This window comes from Aquarana catesbeiana, linkage group LG12 (assembly GCF_042186555.1).
Source record: "Aquarana catesbeiana isolate 2022-GZ linkage group LG12, ASM4218655v1, whole genome shotgun sequence".
Taxonomy (NCBI): domain Eukaryota; kingdom Metazoa; phylum Chordata; class Amphibia; order Anura; family Ranidae; genus Aquarana; species Aquarana catesbeiana.
This window is the reverse complement of record NC_133335.1, coordinates 184,438,653-184,460,270: the sequence shown is the minus strand read 5'-3', so window position 1 is coordinate 184,460,270 and position 21,618 is coordinate 184,438,653. Positions and strand designations below refer to the sequence as shown.

Below are 21,618 nucleotides of genomic sequence, written 5' to 3'. Positions count from 1 at the left end.
CCTTTGGGGGTTTTATGTGATTTTCTATCAAAAAATGCATGATTTTTACACATAGGAGAGAAATGTTTGAATTGGCCTGGGTGGCAATTTTATTTTTATTGTATTATTTTATTATCATTTTCCGCCTTCGACATCATTGGCTGTCGGCAGTCACGGCATACAGCTCTACCTCAGCCCAGTCAGTGCTATATACAGCATTCCAGGTACAGCCGGCCGTTTCCATGGTTACGGGAGGGCGGCGCGCTCTGATGACGTCACCGCGCCCGTGTTGTGAGTGATGTCCGGGGTTGGTTGCTGATTTCTGATACTGATGATGGGAACCGGCCGAGACCCGGAGCTGAGGAGCCAGAGTGGGGGCGAGGAGGATGGGGACCCCGCCGAGAGATCCTCACCGGTTAGTAGTGAGACACCTGTGGGTACCTGTGCTGCCCCTCCCCCGGGAGATAGTACAAGCAGACTAGAAATGGCTGCTGCCTGTGTGCGCGCATTGCTTTCCTGTCTGCATGCTTATCACTGACACTGTGTTTATATTGTATGTGCAGGTACTCATACATTAGAAGATGGGAGATCGTCCCATGACAGATCGTCTGCACATTGTTGCAGTGAACACTATTGACTTTCCCTCTATATCCTCCTCTACATAAACATACACACAGGCTGAGTGAACTGTAAGGCCTCTTGCTTTACTGTTAGTCCAGCATTTAGGGGGTTAAAATAGGTGGTGAGAAGACAATCCTCCTCCTTGCCGCCTGTCAAAAGCTCTCTGAAGTCCGATCCGAAAGAGGACCGCTGTTCAGAGAGCATCTGACAGGCAGTGAGGAGGCGTATTGCCTTCTCACCACCTATTTTAACCCCCTAAATGGCGAACCACCAGGCTGCAACCGCATGCGTTGTGGGGTGGTGGCAGCACGGCCCTATTCACTTGAATGGGGGGTAGTGCCCGCTGAGCGCAACTGGTATAATTCCTGTTGCAGCTGCTCTGCCATCCCACATAAAGGGAGAGCAGTTGAAGGGTGGTAAAAGCTCAGCTCAACCACATTTTTACTAGAGGTCGACCGATATGGGTATTTCTCTGGCCGATGCCGATATTTAGAAATCGCGATGGCCGATATATGATGCCGATTTTTTTTTTTTTTTTTTTTTTTTTTTTTTTGGGGGCCGATATCTTGAGCTGATTTTTTTTTTTTTTCTCTTCATCTCATAAAATCTAACAGTTAGACCCCTTTCACACTGGGGCATTTTTCAGGCGCTTTTGGGCTAAAAATAGTGCCTGTAAAGTGCCTGCAAAACGGCTCCCCTCAGTGTGATATCCCGAGTGCTTTCACACTGAGGCGATGCGCTGGCAGGATGTTAAAAAAGTCCTGCAAGCAGCATCTTTGGAGCGGTGTATACCGCTCCTCCACCATTCCTGCCCATTGAAATGAATGCGCACCGCTGCCGAAGCACCTGCAACGTGATTCAGCAGCGGCGCTTTACGGGCACATTCAACCCCTTCCTCGGGCGCTAGCTGGGTTATAAGTGCCCCGCTAGCAGCCGAATAGCGCCGCTAAAATGACAGTAAAGCGCCGCTAAAACTAGCAGCGTTTTACCGTCAACGCCTGCCCGCTCCAGTGTTAGAAGCAACCTTAAGTGATACAGAAAATTTCTTACATTTAAACAGGTAATCAAAACTTTTGGACGAAAAAAAAAATGGGCTAACTTTACTGCTAAGTTTTTTTTTTTTTTTTTAAATTCATTAGTGTATTTTTTCCCAAAAAAATTGCGTTTGAAAAACCGCTTCGCAAATACCGTGTGACATAAAATATTGCAGCAATCGCTATTTTATTCCCCAGGGTCTTTGCTAAAAAAATATATATAATGTTAGGGGTTCTAAGTGATTTTCTAGCAGAAAATACAGGATTTTTACTTGTAAGCAGCAAATGTCAGAAAAGATTTAGTCTTTAAATGGTTAAACTAAGAACTCTTCCACACAGAATTCAGTTCATTGACAATTGGAAGCATTGTATCTTTTTAGTTTCTTTTACCAGACTTGGCAGGCTGCCCAGAGTAGGGAGAAGTGGTCCACAGAAGACTTCAGGCAACTTGCATTGACTTCTATTATAAAAGTCATTTGCAAGTCACGCTGAAGTTCTAATCAGCCTTTTTTTATCAGCACAATCGGCCGATGCCGATTAATTAAACGCCAAATATCGGTCGACCTCTAATTTTTACCATCTGCTACCTCCAGTCACAGAACACTTTACATTCTAGGAATGACTAGTGCATTTTTTTACAGGCAGCATAGTGGCTTAGGCTGGTTTCCTTAAAGGGGTTGTAAACCCTCAGCATTTTTCACCTTAATGCGCTCTATGCATTAAGGTGAAAAACCTTATTTACTGCAGCAGAGCCCCCCTTATACTTACCTGAGCCCCATAATTCCCGCGACAGGAATGAGCACACCAGCTCCGGAAGGGGGCTCGTGTCCTGATTGGATTGATTGATAGCAGCGCTGCCATTGGCTCCCCCTGCTGTCAGTCAAATCCAATGACGCGGGCAGAGGCGAGTCCTGCTGTCTGTGTTAACAGACGCAGCAGCAGGACATGGGAGCGCGCCTGCACGGGTGTCCAGTAGGAAAGTGCTTCTTCGGGACACTCGAGAAGAGGAGGAGCGCCACTGAGGGACCCCAGAAGAGGAGGATCGGGGCCACTCTGTGCATAACCAACTGCACAGTGGAGGTAAGTATGACATGTTTGTTTTATAAAGAAAATAAAAAAACCTGAACCTTTACAACCTCTTTAATGTGTACCCGCCTGCTCAGTAGGGGATCTCTCTGCTGATCCCTGCTGAGCAGGCGGATGGCAGGTCTGGGTCCGCTCTGCTATGCAGTCCGGACACAGCCCTGTTGTTTTCTATGGGGCTATCAGATGGAAATGGATTGCCTGTCCATTTCCATCCGACTGTCATCCAATCTGATCCGATCCACCAGATAGATGGGGAATGAATCTCCATCCGTTTGTTTTTGGCAGACAGGATCAGATCGGATGCTGGCAGGTGTCTGCTGACATCCCCTGCTCCATAGAGAACAATGGCTGGTCTGATCAGGTCTGCCTGAAAAACAGACCTAATTGGACTGCCCGTGTGAAACCAGCCTTTCCACCTGGCAGCACTAGGGACGACAGTTCGAATCCCAACCACAACACTACCTGCCTGTAGTTTGCATGTTCTCCCTGTGTGGGTTTCCTCTGGGTACTCAGGTTTCCTCTCACACTCCAAAGATACGCTGGTAGATTAATTGGCTCCTGTTTAAATTGGCCCTAGTATGTGTATGTATGAATGTGAGTTGGGAACCTTAGATTGTAAGCTCATTGAGAGCAGGGACTAATGTGATATATAGTGATGTGTAAATTGATGGCGCTATATAAGTACCTGTAATAGTGAATGAAAGAAGGGGTGGTTGAGCAGTGCTAATGGGGAGAATGTAATACTATGTCCAGTGCCTGCTCCATGCCACAGTATAGGGAGCACTAAAATAGGGCTTCCCTTACCTATTCCAGTGTAAGAGGAATAGGCCTGTGTCAGAACTGATCACAAGTGCAGCACCATGGCAACTGCAGATGAAACAGAGTCAAAGATGTCATCTTCCTTGGCTGATAGGCTAGGTGCACACCAGGCTGTATGGTAAAATGCTGCAGTTTGCCATGCAGGCTAGTGCCAGCGTTGGCTCTGGCTGGGGGCAACGCAATGCGCGTGTCAGCACATAACACTGCTTGCTTTGTTTCCAACTTTAGTTGAATTGTCAGCTGGTGACACTTCATTTGTGATGCTGCACAGTGCATTGCACTTCTGTGCGGTGAAATGCGGCATTATGCTTCCGATCACACCAGCATTGTGGTGTAAACGGGGCACATAAAAAACAACTGTTTTCTATGTGCTCTAGCAGTGACCTGTATTCATCCAGTGCAGAAAATCACAGGTCACAAAACACAGTGCGAGTGAGCGCTAAAGGGTTGGAGGGTGGAAACAAACACAGGCTGCATATACATTAAAGCTGTACTAAAAGTAAAAATATCTAAAAAAAAAAAAAAAATTCTAAAATTCTAGTTGCCTGCCTGTGTCTGGCTTCAGTTCTTTGAGTTGCCAACTGTAGGATTGCACCCCAGCCTGCCGCCCCTTGTCACAGAGAGGGGAGTTCTAGAGGTGGGTGCATAGGAGCATGTTAAACCCTAAATAACATCCTCCTAAAGATGTACTTTATCCTTTTAAGGGGGAGCTGGGCTCAGGCCAAAGGTACAGTTACACCTAAAGAGGTTGTAAACCTCCACCCCCCCCCCCCCCCAAAAAAAAAAGAAACCTGCAAAGGCATAATGAGCTAGTATGCATCATATACTAGCTCATTATGAAATACTTGCCTTAGAATGATGCCCTGGATCGGTGTCGGCACACCGCTCACACGGCCGTCATGTTTCTCGGAGTTACTTCTGGGTATGTAGGCTCCGGTGCTGTAATTGGCCAGAGCCAATCCCGCGCATGCTCACGGGTGCCGCCGGTCACGGCAAGGCCCTGAAGAAACGGGACGAGCGGGTCGTTCCTTCAGTGAGCATGCGCTGATGTAGTCAGCGGCAGCGTATATAGTAAAGTTTAGGAGATATTTACAGTACCTATAGGTAAGCCTTAGTATAGGCTTACCTATAGGTACAACTTCCCCATGGAGGTTTACAACCTCTTTAAAATGGTTATAAAACCTAAACGTTTTTTACGTTAATGCATTCCTTGCATTAAAGAAGAAGTCCCATGCATAGTTTGTACCTGTACACTGCCTTGAAAAAGTATTCATACTCCTTGAAATTGTTCCGATTTTGTCATGTTACAACCAAAAACGTAAATGTATTTTATTGGGATTTTATGTGATAGACCAATACAAAGTGGCACATAATTGTGAAGTGGAAGGAAAATAATAAATGGTTTTCCAAAGTGTGGCGTACATTTGTATTCAGCCCCCCTCATTCAATACTTTGTAGAACCACCTTTTGTTGCAAGTCTTTTTGGGGATGTCTCTACCAGCTTTGCACATCTAGTATTGCAAAAAATGGCCTGGTCAGGAAGGGGGAAAACCTTCCGGAGCTGAAGTGGTTAATGGACGCAGCAGAGGGGCTTGGGAGCAAGCACGCATGAGTGCCCGCATGGGAAGCCGCTTTCCATGGGTGCACTGGACAGAGAGGAGGGCCCAGGAGCACGCCGACTTGTGACCTGAGAAGAGAAGGTTTGCAACCGTTCTGTGCAATTCCATTGCACAGCGCAGGTAAGTATAGACATGTTTGTTAGTTTTTTGGGGTTTTTTTGGATTTAAATAATAATAAAAAAGTTTTGGTGTTGGACTTTTATGCCAACATATTGTGGGCACCTAAACCTCTCTGCTAAATTTTTGGATGGATATCCTGTTTGATGAATTAATTATGATTTTTCTAAGGAAAACAAGTGAGGGCACAAGAGCAGATTAATTTGTAATGTGAGAAGGACATATTATGGCAGCTGTAGATGTTGATAGGATTTCGTTATTTGTACACGTCTCATAATTTGTACCTGTCTCATAGTTTTATTTATTTTGGACTCAGTAAAAACTGACAATGGCTGTTTTAATTTCTCAGAGCCCCTGGAACATTATGATTAAACATCGTCAGGTTCAGCGCAGAGGACGGCGTGCTCATGTATCAGTCAGGTAGGAGATCGAGCCAAATAAAGCGTATATATACAGAAATATTGTTGGATTTTAGATGAATAAGTGTCAGTCTTTTTCTTCCTGCATTGATCACTGCATTCTCAGATAGCGTAGCTGTGCCTCTTCTGCTGGTTTTTGCCAGTTAGTTAAACTTTTTGTCCCATTAATTCATTCAAAATGTCTGTATGAGAACACAAACCATACACATACAGAATTAAAGGGAACCTTTTATCATTAATCTGGCTGGTCGGAAAGCCGAGGGCTGATTGGCTTAGATCGGCTCTCTGCCATGGTAACCCAGAAGGGATGTCCTGAGATTACTTTCAGTTTGCCTGGATTTCAATGGCGCCATTTAAAAAAAAATAAAAAGCATTTGAAAACACAGATCTTGGTTTTTTGAATGCTTTTAACCTCCCTGGCGGTATGATTATTTCGGATTTTAGGTGCTGAAAGCGGTACAATTATTTTGCATGGAAATTTGGCGTTTTATATTGTAGGTCTGTAATTCTTAAGAGTCTAGTAGATATCCCGGGTATGATAAAGTTTGAAACACAAAAACATAAATTATAAAATAATAAATAAAAATAAATATTTAAAAAAAATAAAAATAAATAGTAATAAAATAAATTTCCCCACAATTCACTATCGCTCAATTCTGCAAGTGTTCTAATTTACTATCGCTGTTTTCTAGCTGGTCTAAAGCCACTTTTGACATAAAGGGACACTTGTTGGTTGCTATGGACAATCTCCAGTTTCCAGGCAGAAAGAACAGTGTATATCACATAAAACTGCATGCAGGGCATGGGCCAAAGCACTGGGGACAAAAGGGATGTGAAATAATTTCATACAGTACTGTAATCTGTAAGATTACAGTACTGTATGTGTTATGATTTTTACTTTTTTTTTAATTTGCCGCCAGGCTCCGCCCCCCGTGCGTCGCGATGCTCGCAGGGAACGGAGCCTGGCAAGGAGAGGCTTCGGAGGAGGACAGAGCCCACGGACACTGCGGGGGACATCGCAGGATCCTGGGGACAAGGTAAGTAAAGGCACACCCTGATCCTGCGATGTAATCCCGAGTGTGGCTCGGGGTTACCGCTAATGGTCCTGAATTTTAACCCCGAGCCACACTCGGGAAAACCACCAGGGAGGTTAAGGGCAGTGGAGGGATTTGGGGTCTTATTAACTCCAGATCTCTCCATAAAGAGTACCCGTCACATGCCTATTACTGTCATAAGGATGTTTACATTCCTTGTGACAGCAATAAAAGTGATACAATTTTTATTTTTTTTTAAACAGTGTAAAAAAAAAGAAAAAAAGTGCTCAGGCGGAAAGGTGAACGTGTGTGTCAGTCCCGCATGCACACAAACAGTGATTGCCCCATAAGTGAGATAATACCGCAAATGTAAGATCATGGGCAGAAATTCTAGCACTAGACCTCCTCTGTAAATCAAAAGTGGTAATCTGTAAAGGTTTTTAAAGCATTGTCTATGGATAGTAAAATGTACGCCGTTTGTTGCCATTACACTGGCGCATACAATTTTAAAACATGTTTGGTATCTATTTACTTGGCATAACATTATCTCTTATATTTTACAAAAGAATTGGGTTACCCTGAATTGGTAGTTTTTATTTTGGTGCACCACTAGTTCTTACGGTGTGGGTTTTCTAGTGCACAGTTTGGTGCATTCAAGTTTTATCTAGGTGAAAAACAAAATAGCCAAGAATTTAGTTTGTGTACATTTTATCTGTTTCCATGCTAATTGTTGTGCATTAAAGCTGGACTTCAGCTACAAAAAGGCACAAATTATTGCATCTTTGTATTAATTAATTGTAACCTATTTTTTAAATCAGAAGGCAACCTTATTGTATGTTTAAATATACAATTGAATACATCAAAACAAAGAAACAATCCAGTGTTTACAGCCTACTAGTTATCTGTGACATAATGTAGTACATTAGAGCATAAACATGACAAACAAGCCTGAACATTGTGATACCACCAAGAAGGGGGACAAGGGAGTGGTCCCAGGCTGTACCTCAAAATTAAGAGTTACTTAAAGTGGGGTTCCACCCAAAAAAACAAAAATACCTGAAAAATTCTAAAAAAAACAAAAACAAAAAAACATTTGGGTATTTTTTTTTAACTTGCCTCTAAATGCCTGTTGCTAGGTGGTCCCTCATAGTCTGCCTCTTCCTTTGCCTGGGCTGGTGACATCACTTCCCCCTCGGCACAGGAAGGGCTCGGCTCTGCTCCCTCCCTCCTGTCAATCATCTGGGACCCATTACAGGTCCCAGGTGATTGAGCGGCCAATCACGCAGTGGGTGCCAGGGTGTGAAGCCACAGCCCGGCGCCCACAGTTGAAATGCCGGCGCCGACGAGTGGAGGGGGGTGACGATCGGGGCTTCGATCCACCGCATCGCTGGACCCTGGGACAGGTAAGTGTCCAATTAAAAGTCAGCAGCTGCAGTATTTGTAGCTGCTGACTTTTAATTTTTTTTTTAATGTAGCTCCTGGGTGGAACTCCTCTTTAACTTCATCAGAGAAAAAACGATCTCCTATCTTGCCTGACAGGACAGTGCTGTGTGGCAGAGCTGTGTACATCTCAGGACTATGTTACAGATGGACAGAAATGCAAATCCTTTGTCAAGTAAAACAACTCCCTTATGTTTATTTCATTTGTGTTTTAACTGTTTGATGGGAGTTCAGCTCTAAAATCCTTGCACAGTGTGGTTACTTGCACAAGCCTTTCAGAGTGTAGTCTAGATCAGTGGTTCTCAACTCCTGTCCTCGGGACCCACCAACAGGCCAGGTTTGCAAGATAACTGAAATACATCACAGGTGGTATAATTTTCTGCTCAGTGATTGCAGTATTCTAGTCTGCATCTCCCCAAGGTAATACTTAAAACCTGGCCTGTTAGTGGGTCCTGGGGACAGGAGTTGAGAACCACTGGTCTAGATAGTAAACTTCAAACCCTTATTGTTTGCCAACTTGCATTTTGTCTTATAAAATAAGTCAAATAGTCTTGTTTTTGCTACATAGTCATGTCTTGCAGTTCTCATTATATTTTGCAGTTTTACTGACCCAGCTGTGTCCATGGATCTTCTTCGTGCTGTTCTACAGCCAAGCATTAATGAGGAAATTCAGAATGTTTTTAATAAGTACATGAAGGTAAGTGCTGTCTACAGGATGCTTCTTTAAGGGCTTCCATGACGTATGCCATACTTCACAGCTTTCTTCCTAAAGGTAGCCAGTTGTTTGTGGAATAGGACATGGCAGTAAGGGGTTAAAAACAAGCTGATGGCTGAAGTTGGTACAAAGCTTGGAGTTTTAAAATTGAACCTATGATCTGGGCCAAAAGTACAATTATTGGTTTATGATGCACAGCAGAAAGGACTTGGTGGGCTATTGTTAACTGGATTTCTCTTGTAGCTGCTGAACCAGGAAAAGCTCAAGAACGCTTCCTGGTTCAGACTTAGATTGCCAGGGGGGTTAAACACTTCAGGCACCAGGCACTTAGACACCTTCCTGCCCAAGCCAATTTTCAGCTTTCAGTGCTGTGGCAATTTGAATGACAATTGCGCGGTCATGCTACACTGTAAGGCTGGGAGATTTTCCCCCCAAAAAAAATCTGCGATATTTTTTTTTTTTTTTTTTTTTTTTTTTTTTTTTTTTATAAAAAACTCGATTCACGATTCGAATCTGATTTTTTTTTTTTTTTTATTATTATCTTAAAGTGCATCAACAAACAAAAATTTCAAAAAAAATTTAAGTGCATTTTAAACATTCTTTGCAAGGAAAATGTACCTATCAACAACAGCAGGTTGAGGCAAGCTCGGTGGTGACAGGTGACACTACATCACTGTATATACTGACACACTACATCACTGTACATCACTGACATACTACATCACCGTATACTGACATACTACATCACCGTATACTGACACACTACATCACCGTATACTGACACACTACATCACCGTATACTGACACACTACATCACCGTAAACTGACACACTACATCACCGTATACTGACACACTACATCACCTCATACTGACATACTACATCACCGTATACTGACACACTACATCACCGTATACTGACACACTACATCACCGTATACTGACACACTACATCACCGTAAACTGACACACTACATCACCGTAAACTGACACACTACATCACCGTATACTGACACGCTACATCACCGTATACTGACACGCTACATCACCGTATACTGACACGTCGCTACATCACCGTATACTGACACGTCGCTACATCACCGTATACTGACACGTCGCTACATCACCGTATACTGACACGTCGCTACATCGCCGTATACTGACACGTCGCTACATCGCCGTATACTGACACGTCGCTACATCACCGTATACTGACACGTCGCTACATCACCGTATACTGACACGTCGCTACATCACTCAGTGATGTAGTGTGTCAGTATTCAGTGATGTAGCATGTCAGTATACAGTGATGAGCACATTGCTGTGTGATGTCATATGGGGGTATTGTCATATATTGAGCACAGTGCATACAGGCAGCTCTGACTTACCCTCCCTTCTCTCTCTCTCTCTGCAGCCCGGGAATGTCCTTGTGATCCCCCCACCCCCTCCTCCTTCTGATATCACAGCCCTCCAATACACAGCGGTGTTTCACCAACAGCCTCGCCCACTACCCCGCCTACGCACCCACCCACCCATGCACAGCGTCGGGCCTCACGGACTAGGCCGAAGCTGCGGCCTCGCCTGAAAAATCGTCCCCGCAGCTCCTCAGGCCCGGCGCGGTGCTGTTAAAAAAAAAAAAAAATCGATTTGAAGAAGATTTGAATCGATTTGACCTCTCAACTCGATTCAAGATTCAAATCGATTTTTTTCCCAGCCCTACTACACTGTACCCAAACAAATTTTTTATCATTAAGTTCCCACAAATAGAGCTTTTATTTTGGTGGTTTTTGATCACCTCTGCACGTTTTTCTTTGTTTCTGTTACTTTTTTTTTGTAAATAAGTACGTTTTCTTCTTCAGTGATGGGCACTAATATGGCTGCACTGACGGGCACTAATATGGCTGCACTGACGGGCACTAATATGGCTGCACTGACGGGCACTAATATGGCTGCACTGACGGGCACTAATATGGCTGCACTGACGGCACTAATATGGCTGCACTGACGGGCACCATTGAGGTGGTACCAATGAGATGGCACTGATAGGCGGCACTTGTAGGCGGCACTGATGGGCACTTGTAGGCGGCACTGATGGGTGGGCACTGATGGGTGGCACTGATGATACTAATGGGTGGCATTGCTGGGCATCCCTGTTTTGTAATGTGCCACAGAGGGGCCAGTCAGTGCCCTTTTGTGGGCACTGATTGGCATATTTTGGGCATGTTTTTTCACATGTGGATGGCCATGGGGGATGTACCTGGCCATCCACATGCTGGGGGCTTCCCTGGTGGTCTAGTGTGGGCATCTGAGGGGGGGCTGCGCTGATAAACAATCAGCGCAGACCCCCCCGTCAGGAGAGCCGCCGATCCGCTGGATCGGACCAGGCTCAATTAAGTAAAGGGGGTGGGGGTTGGGGATTTTGCAGCACAGGTTTTCCACCTTAATGCATAGAATGCATTAGGGGAAAAACCTTAAGGTTTTAGAACCACTTTAGTATTCCCATCACAAGTTAGAGGTAAAATAATTATTTTGAGAGAATAATTGTTGAATATCTGTATATTGGACAAGCTCATTTACTTCTGAAGTCTTCCCAGATACAGTGACATCATCCCTCTGTTCAATATTGGTTGGAATCATTTTTCTTCTTTTGGCTGACGCCTCACAGCTATGCCATGACAGTAAAAGTTCAGTCAATAGAATATTAAATTAAAGGGGTTGTAAAGGTAATTTTTTTTTTTTTTTAACAAAAAATAACAAACATGTTATACTTACCTTCACTGTGCAGCTTGTTTTGCACAGAGTGGCCCCGAACCTGGTCTTCTGGGGTCCCTCGGCGGCTGTTTCAGCTCCTCCCCGCAAGAACTAACCACCTTAATGCGAGCTCCCTCGCATGGTGGTTAGTTCTTGCGGGCGCGCTCCCGTGATACAGCCGGCGGCTATAGCCGCTCACTGTATCACTCGGCCCCGCCCCCGGCGCGCCGCATCATTGGATGTGATTGACAGCAGCGCGAGCGAAGGGCTGCGCTGCTTTCAATCCATCCACTGTAGCCAATCAGCGGCCAGGCTGAGTGGCGAAATGGATGTCGGTAGCGAGTGGCTGACTTTCGAGGGGTCAGGTAAGTAAAACGGGGGGGCTGGGGGCGGCGGTATTGTTGGAAGTTTTTTCACCTTAATGCATAGAATGCATTAAGGTGAAAAAGTTTTTACCTTTACAACCCCTTTAATTCCAGCCAATTGATAAAGGAGGGTGTAACGACAGAGGGTGTAATGAAAGAGGTTAAAGTGGTTTAGGACATTCCATTCCCGAACACAAGGGCAGCTACTGAACACTCCAGCCAGCCGAACAAGAAACCCATACAAATAATTCTCCCCCCCAAGTACGAGACGAGGCTCTGTGTTGAGGGTCAAACAGGAATGAACTTTTATTGAAAGGAATACAAGTCTTATATACAGTAAAAAGAGGAGGTGTATACCTCCTGCTCATATTACTCTGAAAATACACCTGTGACCGGAAACCTAATTAACATGAGCTCATTAACTAATCCCTTTAAGCAGCCTGGTCATTGTTATGATAAATCAGGATTTCACTACAGGTCAGACTTGTTGTCACCGAGCTTCACGCAGTAGATGATACATTATCATAAGTTTAAACACAAGACTCCTTCTCACAATGGGAGGAGCTAATAACAATTAACAATACAAACAGTGATCCCCCCCCCCTCCCCCCTCAGCCTAGTAGGCAACAAACTATAGTATGAGTAGACTGTCCATCTCCTACCCAGTTCTAGAGGCCAATGTGGTCAGCTCTCTCAACTAATTTGTTGAGTTCAGACTCAAACAAACCAAGAATAGTCTTTACATATAGCCTGGGAGATATTGTGGATAAATATTACTGTTCCATTTTAAGTAATCCAAGATATATTTTCTCAGTCACCCTGTGCCCAAAAGTGACTCCCGTCACAGAGGGGGAATGTCATCGTTTTTGGGTAGACCTACTACACAGGTCATAGTGACACTGACAGCAGCACAGATGATGATGACTCCTCACCAACATGACATGTCCCCTTGTGAGTCACAGTGACAGTCTCTCTTCATGACAGGTGGTCCTTTCGGTCCACTCCAGTCCAAACAGCACTGACAGTCCCGCTCCCGGCTTGCCTTGCTCCCGTACCGCAGACCCGCATACGAGGCTCCGGCCGCTCCCCTAGGCCTCCTTGCATCACATGACCTGCTCAGGCACTGCCTCCACCAGACCCACCCCCCCCACTTGCGCCGCCCAAACACACTAGCATGCACTCGGATGGTCGTGGCTGGCTCCAAACCATACCTGTGCATGCGCAGGGCTGAGCTCAGCGTCACAACCATATTTTTAACTGGAAATCCTTTCCTTTTACTGACATTTACTGGCAGGAGAAAAATGCCTGTTTTTTACTGGCTGCCAGTAAAAATACTGGCAGTTGGCAACAATGTTCAGTGATGTCATAGTATTTTTCACAAATTTCTATTGCTTTTTTCAGTTCTTTCAGAAAGCTGCTTTGAATGTGAGAGAAAATGTTGGGGATCAGGTAGACCCTGAGCAGCTAATCCGTGACACATGCCGCAGTTGTCTTGAGCAGGTGATTCAATAAAATCAAGTTTGTTGCTGGATGTTTACCTTATTTTTTTTTTTTTTTGTTTAACTGGTCCTCTTTCTTATCTTATTCAGGCTAAGGGTCTCTTTACAGACAAAAAGATAATGAAGACTGCCATAGAGGCTCCCATAATGAAGGTAAGATGATTTCTTACTTGTATTAAGAGTAACCAAAATTTCAGGTATACTTCACTGCCTGTGTACCCTGACTGCTACAACACTGCATATATATATATTTCTTCATTGTTTACAGCCAAGACTTTATTTGCCGATCTGGTGTTTTGCAACAAGAGCATGAACCTTACCAAAAGACATAGGGGGTTGTTTACGAAAGGCAAATCCACTTTGCACTGCAAGTGCACTTGGAAGTGCAGTCGCTCTAAATCTAAGGGGTAGATCTGAAATTAGTGGAAGCTCTGCTGATTTTATCATCCAATCATATGCAAGCTAAAATGCTGTTTTTTATTTTCCTTGCATGTCCCCCCTCGGATCTACAGCGACTTTACTTCCAAGTGCACTTGCAGTGTAAAGTGGATTTTTCTTTAGTAAATAACCCCCATAGACTACTATTACTGTCTTGGTGGCCTCCTGGCATTGAGTGTAAGAACATATTTTTGCAAGTTTGCTGATGACGATTAGGATGGGACCAGAATCAGGGAAGTGCAGTTAACAGTGCAGTTATACTCTGAAATATACAGTATACCCCATTTGTGTTTACCAAGTACCTTTCTGTTGTGGGTCAGGTTATCACAAGCACAGCATGGTTACATTTATTCCTTTTAACCACTAATTATCCATTCTGTATATATGTTGTCCAAACAAACTATGAGGCCTTTCCTTAAAAAATATGTGTTAGACACTCTTTGGTGCCCTAACTTGGCCTTGGCTACTGCTTAATTTCACTGACATTGTACTGCACTGTGCTTGATCAGCCAATAACAATTAAAGAGTTAAAAAAATGCACAATGTGGTGATCACTTCCAGGGTTAAAAAGTCCAATAATACTAGTCCCAGTATTATGAGCAAAGTCCATCCATGGGTAAAAAAAATTATGAGCAAATGTCCCATCTACTCAGGGCAAGATTCTTGTAGAGAGCAGAAGCAACCACCAATACATGTAGAGAAGAAGGGAAGACACTCTAAGTGTAGACATTTAGGTAAATATACTGTTAAAAGCAACAAAATTAGCAACTCGCATTTCAGTGGATACAAATAAGCATGTTATAATCTGTCTTCGGTGAGGGGTCACCACAAGCTCCATTTGTATGCCGCTGCCCGCTTGACTCTGGAAACCAGCTAGGTGATGTGGAGGGCTGAGACTGGGGCAGCATTAATTTTGACAGCAAATTTCGATTTAGTTTTAGTCTAATGCCCCGTACACACGATAGGATTTTCCGATGGAAAATGTGTGATAGGACCTTGTTGTCGGAAATTCCGACCATGTGTGGGCTCCATCACACATTTTCCATCGGAATTTCCGACACACAAAGTTTGAGAGCAGGCTCGGCTATAAAATTTTCCGACAGCAAAATCCGTTGTCGGAAATTCCGATCGTGTGTACACAAATCCGACGCACAAAGTGCCACGCATGCTCAGAATAAATTAAGAGACGAAAGCTATTGCCTACTGCCCCGTTTATAGTCCCGACGTACGTGTTTTACGTCACCACGTTAGGAACGATCGGATTTTCCGACAACTTTGTGCGACCGTGTGTATGCAAGACAAGTTTGAGCCAACATCTGTCGGAAAAAATCCATGGATTTTGTTGTCGGAATGTCCGATCAATGTCTGACTGTGTGTGTACAGGGCATTAGTCTTAGGACTAAAATGGCATTTTAGTTTTAGTCCCATTTAAGTCTTCTGCAATTGTATTAGTTTGTCATATTTAGTCGACTAAATCTCCAGTACATTTTAGTCGACTAAAACTCATTTTAGTCATCTAAAATCGAATGGGTGTAATTAAATTGTAATGCATTCGTTAACATTTCTTTACAATTTCCAAACTCCTTATAAACTGCTGGAGTGAAAAACCTCATATGTTATTATTTGTGGTATTGAGGTATGAACATGCACTACAGACCAGTGTTAATTTTGAAGTCAAATTTCAATTTAGTTTTAGTCTTTTGAGTAAAATGCCATTTTAGTTTTAGTCCCATTTTAGTCATCTCAAGTTGTTTTAGTCGTATTTTAGTAGACTAAAATAGTATGCATTTAGTCGACTAAAATGTTTTAGTCAACGAAATTAACACTGGACTGAGGTCTGGAGCGCTCTTGGACCACAGCACTGGGCGTGGTGGCGTCACCGGGCATCGTACAACACGTTCCCAAGCATGCGCACTGTGAAAGGCATGCTCCTTTGTCAAGGAATCAACCGAGCATAATACAGAGCTATATATATATATATATATATATATATATATATATATATATATATATATATATATATATATATATATATATATATATATTAGTTGTGCTCATAAGTTTACATACACTGGCAGAATTTATGATTTCTTGACCATTTTTCAGAGAATATGAATGATAACACAAACTTTTCTTTCACTCATGGTTAGTGTTTGGCTGAAGCCATTTATTATCAATCAACTGTGTTTACTCTTTTTAAATCATAATCACAACAGAAACTACCCAAATGACCCTGGTTATTTTTTATAATTGGTTATACAACAGGAGCACCTTTAAAAGATTTCTGGCTAATTTTGGTAGTTATGGATCAGTTTATTGCGCCTACACCTTGGTTATGTTTATTTTAATTAACCACTAGTTGTGCTCAGCTTTAGGAATATATAACCCTAAAGTTATTTTGTTTTAAGAATTAGATAAAATATTTCGAGTTGTTGGTAGCATCTGAGTTTCTGTTTTCCTTGTCTTTGGCTCAGCGACCAAGGCAGGTAGATGAGGAGTCAAACATGCGGAGGAGTCCAATACCCAAAAAGGTTAGTATGACTTCAGAGTATTAATATATACTGTAATTTAGTCTACACTAGAAGGCCTTATCTAAAGACTGTCTTTCTCACAGAGAAAAGGGCGCCCCCCTGTACTGAGCTCCCACAATGACCGAAATTCCTTAGGACTCGCATCGTAAGTACAAGTAGTAATATGAGAATTTATGGTCTAGATTTTATCTGAATCATGTTCTTTTATTGGCTGTTTAGTCTCATTTTATTTCAGGTGTGATCAGGATTTCCTGAATTAAAGACCAACGCAAGCCATTTTTTTCAATTTTAGATAGTGGAACCACACTGTATCTGAGCACCACAAACCAAAAGCACTATTTTAATTCGTTTTTATTATTTAAAGCCAAGTCATCCATCCATCCATACATCCATCCATGTCTCCATGTTTTTTTTTGCTGAGTAATCACTTAGAACCCCCCCCCCCCCCCTGGCATTTCTAGACACGGCCATCTTGAGTAAGGGCAGATGATCTATGTAGGAATCCATCTGCCCTTAGCTTAGGCATACAGGCAGGTGGATGTGTTTAGCTGAGAAAACCCCCTCCTCCCCTCCTGAAGTCTCCTTGGCTGTATGAAATAATTTGTCATTGCAGGGCTTTAGAATAGTTTGAATACTTTCTGCAGCAAACAGCAGAGTGGGTGATAGATTTCCCTGAAGGTGTTTCCAATTAAATAGAAATTCCATATTTTATATGAAACTACTAACACTTCAGCACCTAGATTTTTTTTTTACAGCACCAAGATAAATGAGTTACAACTCCATATAAGCAAATGTATTTTATTTATACTATGTCGTAAAATCAATGTATTAATGTATTAAGAACAAACACGATCCAGTTTTAAAATCTGATCCTAATAGCACATGGACTGGTTACACCCCTGTGTACCAATAATACTGCCCTTGTTAGGCTACCAACAGATATCTCTTATAGATGGACTTTCCACAGGTCAAGCAGAGGGAGGTAGAGATGTCACCAAAAATCTCTGCATCTGGCAGCAAAAAATGTTGCTTCTTCGGGAATCCGAATCTATGATAACACATAGAACAATAATTATACACTGTATTGACAAGAACATAAATAACAAGCAATAACCTCTAAAAACCATAATTTCTTATATCAACAAACCAAATGAATTTTCTTACCACTGACGTGTGTGGCATTCCAATTACAGCCATTGGTCCCTAATCCCATTGGACTGAGCCCCCTGGGCCACAAACCAGCACGTGCGGGAAACAAAACCAATGGAGTATACAAGAAGGCAAAGCTGCCACCTCAAAGGTTTATTTTGGAATTTCACACAGTAATATGGAGGTTCTTCTAATGCACACTACCATTTAGAATACAACAGTTGAAATTACTCCCTGTTGTTAATATTTTAAGCAGCAGGTTCTGTCCTTTTTGAAATGGAATGGATTTGCAGTACTGGATTTCAGCAGCAGGTGGCACTCTTATTTTCTGTTAACCTAGCGTCCACATGTGGGTCTCAGACAAATGGTATTTCCATTTCTTATCCAAAAGCCCCTTTTAAAGTCCAACTCTGAGGAAGGGCTAGAATCTTGTGTCTAAGACATGGGATATATATATATATATATATTTATATATTTCTCCTCTGTATATTTGCCCCACCTCTGTACCCCCTGCTCTTCTTCCCAACACTAAACCCCCCCCCCCCCCCCCTTCGCTCATCTGTCCCATCACTGTACCCTCTGCTCTCCTGCCCCACTACTGTTCCCCCTGCTCATCTGCCCCACCAATACACCTCCTCTCACATCTGCACCACTGCTCTACCCCCCCTGCTTTTCTTTCCCACCTGATCATCTGCTCCACCGCTGTACCCTCTTCTCATCTATGATATGTGTGATATGCAGAGTGGTGAAGGAAAGCAGAGATGAGACACATCTACCTGTCCTGGCACTCTCATCCTACTGATCCACCTCTCGCATCCAGCCCACGTGCTTGTATGTGATGTCTCATACAAGCATATGGAATGGATGCGCAATGATGAGCTCAGGTCAGTGGCATTTTCTGAAAGCAGTGGGCCCGCGTGCAGGATCATAAGTTGGGCCCCCCGAAGCTGAGAAAAAAGTGCGCCGCAGCAAAAGTTTGGTGTGATTTTTTCATTGCGCTAAATACTGGCTGTGGCTTAAAGGGACACAGTGCCGGGGCTCAGTAGTAAGAGACAAAAAGGTTTAGGAATAATTTCACCTGGTTGTGTTTTTTTTTCAATCACAGTGAAATCCCTTCTTTCTGACATTGGTAGTGGCAACCAAAAAAGTCATCTTCCTCCAGATGGAGGGCGGGGCTAGCAGGACTGTGATTAGCTTTAGCAGTGGTGGCCAATAATAGTCCTCCTCCTGGAAACAGGGACCCCCCCCCACAGCAGAACTGCACCCAATCTCTACCTCATCACAAAAGCTAACAATCACAGCTACAGCAAAGTTAGAGAACCAAACAGTGTTTCCCATCATTTACAATGTGTGGGGGGCGCAGTGCCTCCCCTCTCAGTACAGGTGCGGTGCGGGGAATTCTGAAATTGGAATACATTAGTGTCTCACTGACACTTCCCTGCGCTGCTCTGCTGATGGGGAGGGAGTGGAGTGCCAGCAAAAGAGGCTTCGAGTGCCGTTTGCCTCACCATTGCCGGGGGTTGCCTACCCCTGCCCCATAGTGTTAATTTCAGTAAATTTAGCAAAACAGTTAATAATTTCACTGGGGAGGTCTTGTACTGCAGTGCACATTTTCATACATTCTTATTCTTTTGACGTCCCTGGGAAGTATCTGTTCAAACTTTTTCAGGTCATTTTCATTTTAGCTCTTAGGCTGGGTTCACACCGCCGACGGATGCGGCTCGCAGCAGGGACCCGGTGCGTCCCTGTTCTCCGTTTCGGGGATGAATCGGTGCCAAATTACTGCCTGAATTCGACCCTGAAACTGAGCTAAAGACGCACACGACTCCTGTGCAAGCCGCTTCGGAGCCGCCACAGAGATACTGTATGTGAACCGTCTCCATAGAGAGCTGGTCACAATCTCCTGTCATGCGAATTGGATGCGGGGAAACCCACATCCAATTCTCACTAGTGTGAACCCAGCTGGACTGAATCATTGGAATTGACTATATAGATGGGGAGCTGGTTTACACTTTTCTGCAAAAATTTCATCTGACCAAACCAACGCTTTGGGGTATTTTTTTATCAAATGCATTATAATAATTATTATGAACGTTTGCAACACAAACATTAGCACCGTCTCACAGATGAACGCAATTAAATGGTCCGCTGTTATTTTCTTTTTTCCCTCTGCAGGCTGAAAATCAAGACTGTCGATCCCATCCGCCGTGAAGGGCCAAAGGTAAAAAAACAAGAAAAGTTGTGAATATGCTTTTTGGATGAAAATTTTAATTTTTAAATTAAAATGGTGCACAGGATTAGCTCCTTTCAAGTAGACCCAATATATGCCGTAGTTACAAAGCATTTCTAGAAAGATACACGACTAATTCTAGTATATGGGTCACAAATCATCAGTGGTTCCTGTCTTCCACAGTATCCTACATATAAAACCTAACCTAACTCCACCTAACTAGATAACTTTTTTTTGTGTTTTGGATAACGTTGTCATAAAGACATGAAGGTACAGATGGCAAAAGAAAGAAAAGCAAAACACTGACAGAAGTTCTCTTTCCTTTCCTTGTTTTGGATCCCTCCATTGGAGAGATTTACTTATGTTTCCTGCCCTGGCATTTACAAACACAGATGAAAGTAAGGCCTGTGTCAGCAGGCTTTGGGCTTGTTTTAATGGCATCAGTTTGACGGCAGCGTGAGACACATTTTACAATCATTCAGAAATATTTAACAGGTGCATTTGACCTGTGTTTGACCTTCTCCCGATCTGCATTTTTTTTTTTTCAAAAATTTTTTTTTAGCATATCCAAAGTTATACACACAAATTTATCCACAGTGATCCAGATAATAATGTAACTATCAGCAGTCCATGACCACAATGTCCTGAATCCCCAGCCCTATCCCGTAGCTCAGTATAGTCACTTTTTCTTTTCCTTTGTATTGTTTTTATGTTTTTAACAGTAGAAAGCAAACAGTTAAAAAAAAACTCCCCAACATGTCCTTTAGGAGAAGGAGGTACCAGAACCCCCCCCCCCCCCCCCCCATTCCATTAAGGGCAGAACCCCCCTTCCCAGGGGTTCCAACGTTTATTTTAGAAACTATGGGATATAGCTTTAAATGCTCTACATCCTTCTAACTTCAATATTTATTGTCAGTGCATTGTGCTCATACTAGACCCACCCCCCCCCCCCGGTGGAACTCTGCCATTTGGATTATGCTCCTAGTTATTGCCGCTACTCTAGGCCCCTTCTTCCTCCAGTGTGCTCCTGGAGTCCACCCATCTAAACCATACCTTCCTGAATTTCTTGGGGGCACCCCTGGCCTCATACATCATCCTATATAAAAGTACATCCGCATTCACTACTTTTACCCACATCCCTACTGTGGCTGCTCCCCATAGATCCAGCGCCGGGCTATACATTTTCTTACTCCAAAGTTTAAAATCCTAAGGAACAGTTTAGTGTAAACTTTCATCTCCTCCTGGTCAAAGACCCCCAGGAGACAGCGTAGGGGAGAGCATATTTTAGGTAGGTCAAATTTATCAGATATAAATTCAGTCACTTAAGACCATAAAGGTCTTATTCTAGGGCATTTCCAAACCATATGAATGAAAGTTCCTTCCGCCCCCATACATATGTATGACACACTGCTTCATCTATGGGAAAAAGGGACGACTTTGTCCAATTAATTTAAAATCAGGAGTAATCTCCAAATTCCTGAATCAGCCTGAAGGCTCCCGAAAGCGAGGGTCCCGGATCCTGCAGATACAAGAGCATGTCATCTGCATATAGAGACACCCGCTCTTCAAATTCCCCAATTTGCAGACTAGACGTATTAGTAGTAGATCTCAGCTTAGCTGCTAGGGGCTCTATGCTCAGGGCAAACAGGAGGGGCAGTAGCGGGCACCCCTGCCTAGGGATCCGATATAATACCATTAACCAGGGGCGGACTGACAACTCATAGGGCCCCCCGGGCAATAAGAGATTGTGGGGCCCCCAGGCTTACAGATGGCC

At 43.4% G+C, this 21,618-nt stretch overlaps 1 protein-coding gene across 1 annotated transcript in view; it reads left to right on the top strand.

Moving 5' to 3' along the window:
• Positions 1-218: 218 nt before the first annotated feature.
• DNTTIP1 (deoxynucleotidyltransferase terminal interacting protein 1) overlaps positions 219-21,618 on the top strand; it is a 56,564-nt gene continuing 35,164 nt past the window's right edge. The window contains exons 1-8 of the mRNA XM_073606292.1: positions 219-394; positions 5,625-5,695; positions 8,769-8,865; positions 13,399-13,497; positions 13,587-13,649; positions 16,409-16,465; positions 16,549-16,610; positions 19,790-19,835. Coding sequence (XP_073462393.1) covers positions 311-394; positions 5,625-5,695; positions 8,769-8,865; positions 13,399-13,497; positions 13,587-13,649; positions 16,409-16,465; positions 16,549-16,610; positions 19,790-19,835 — 579 coding nt within the window. The 5' untranslated portion in view covers positions 219-310. The remainder of the gene's footprint in view (positions 395-5,624; positions 5,696-8,768; positions 8,866-13,398; positions 13,498-13,586; positions 13,650-16,408; positions 16,466-16,548; positions 16,611-19,789; positions 19,836-21,618) is intronic.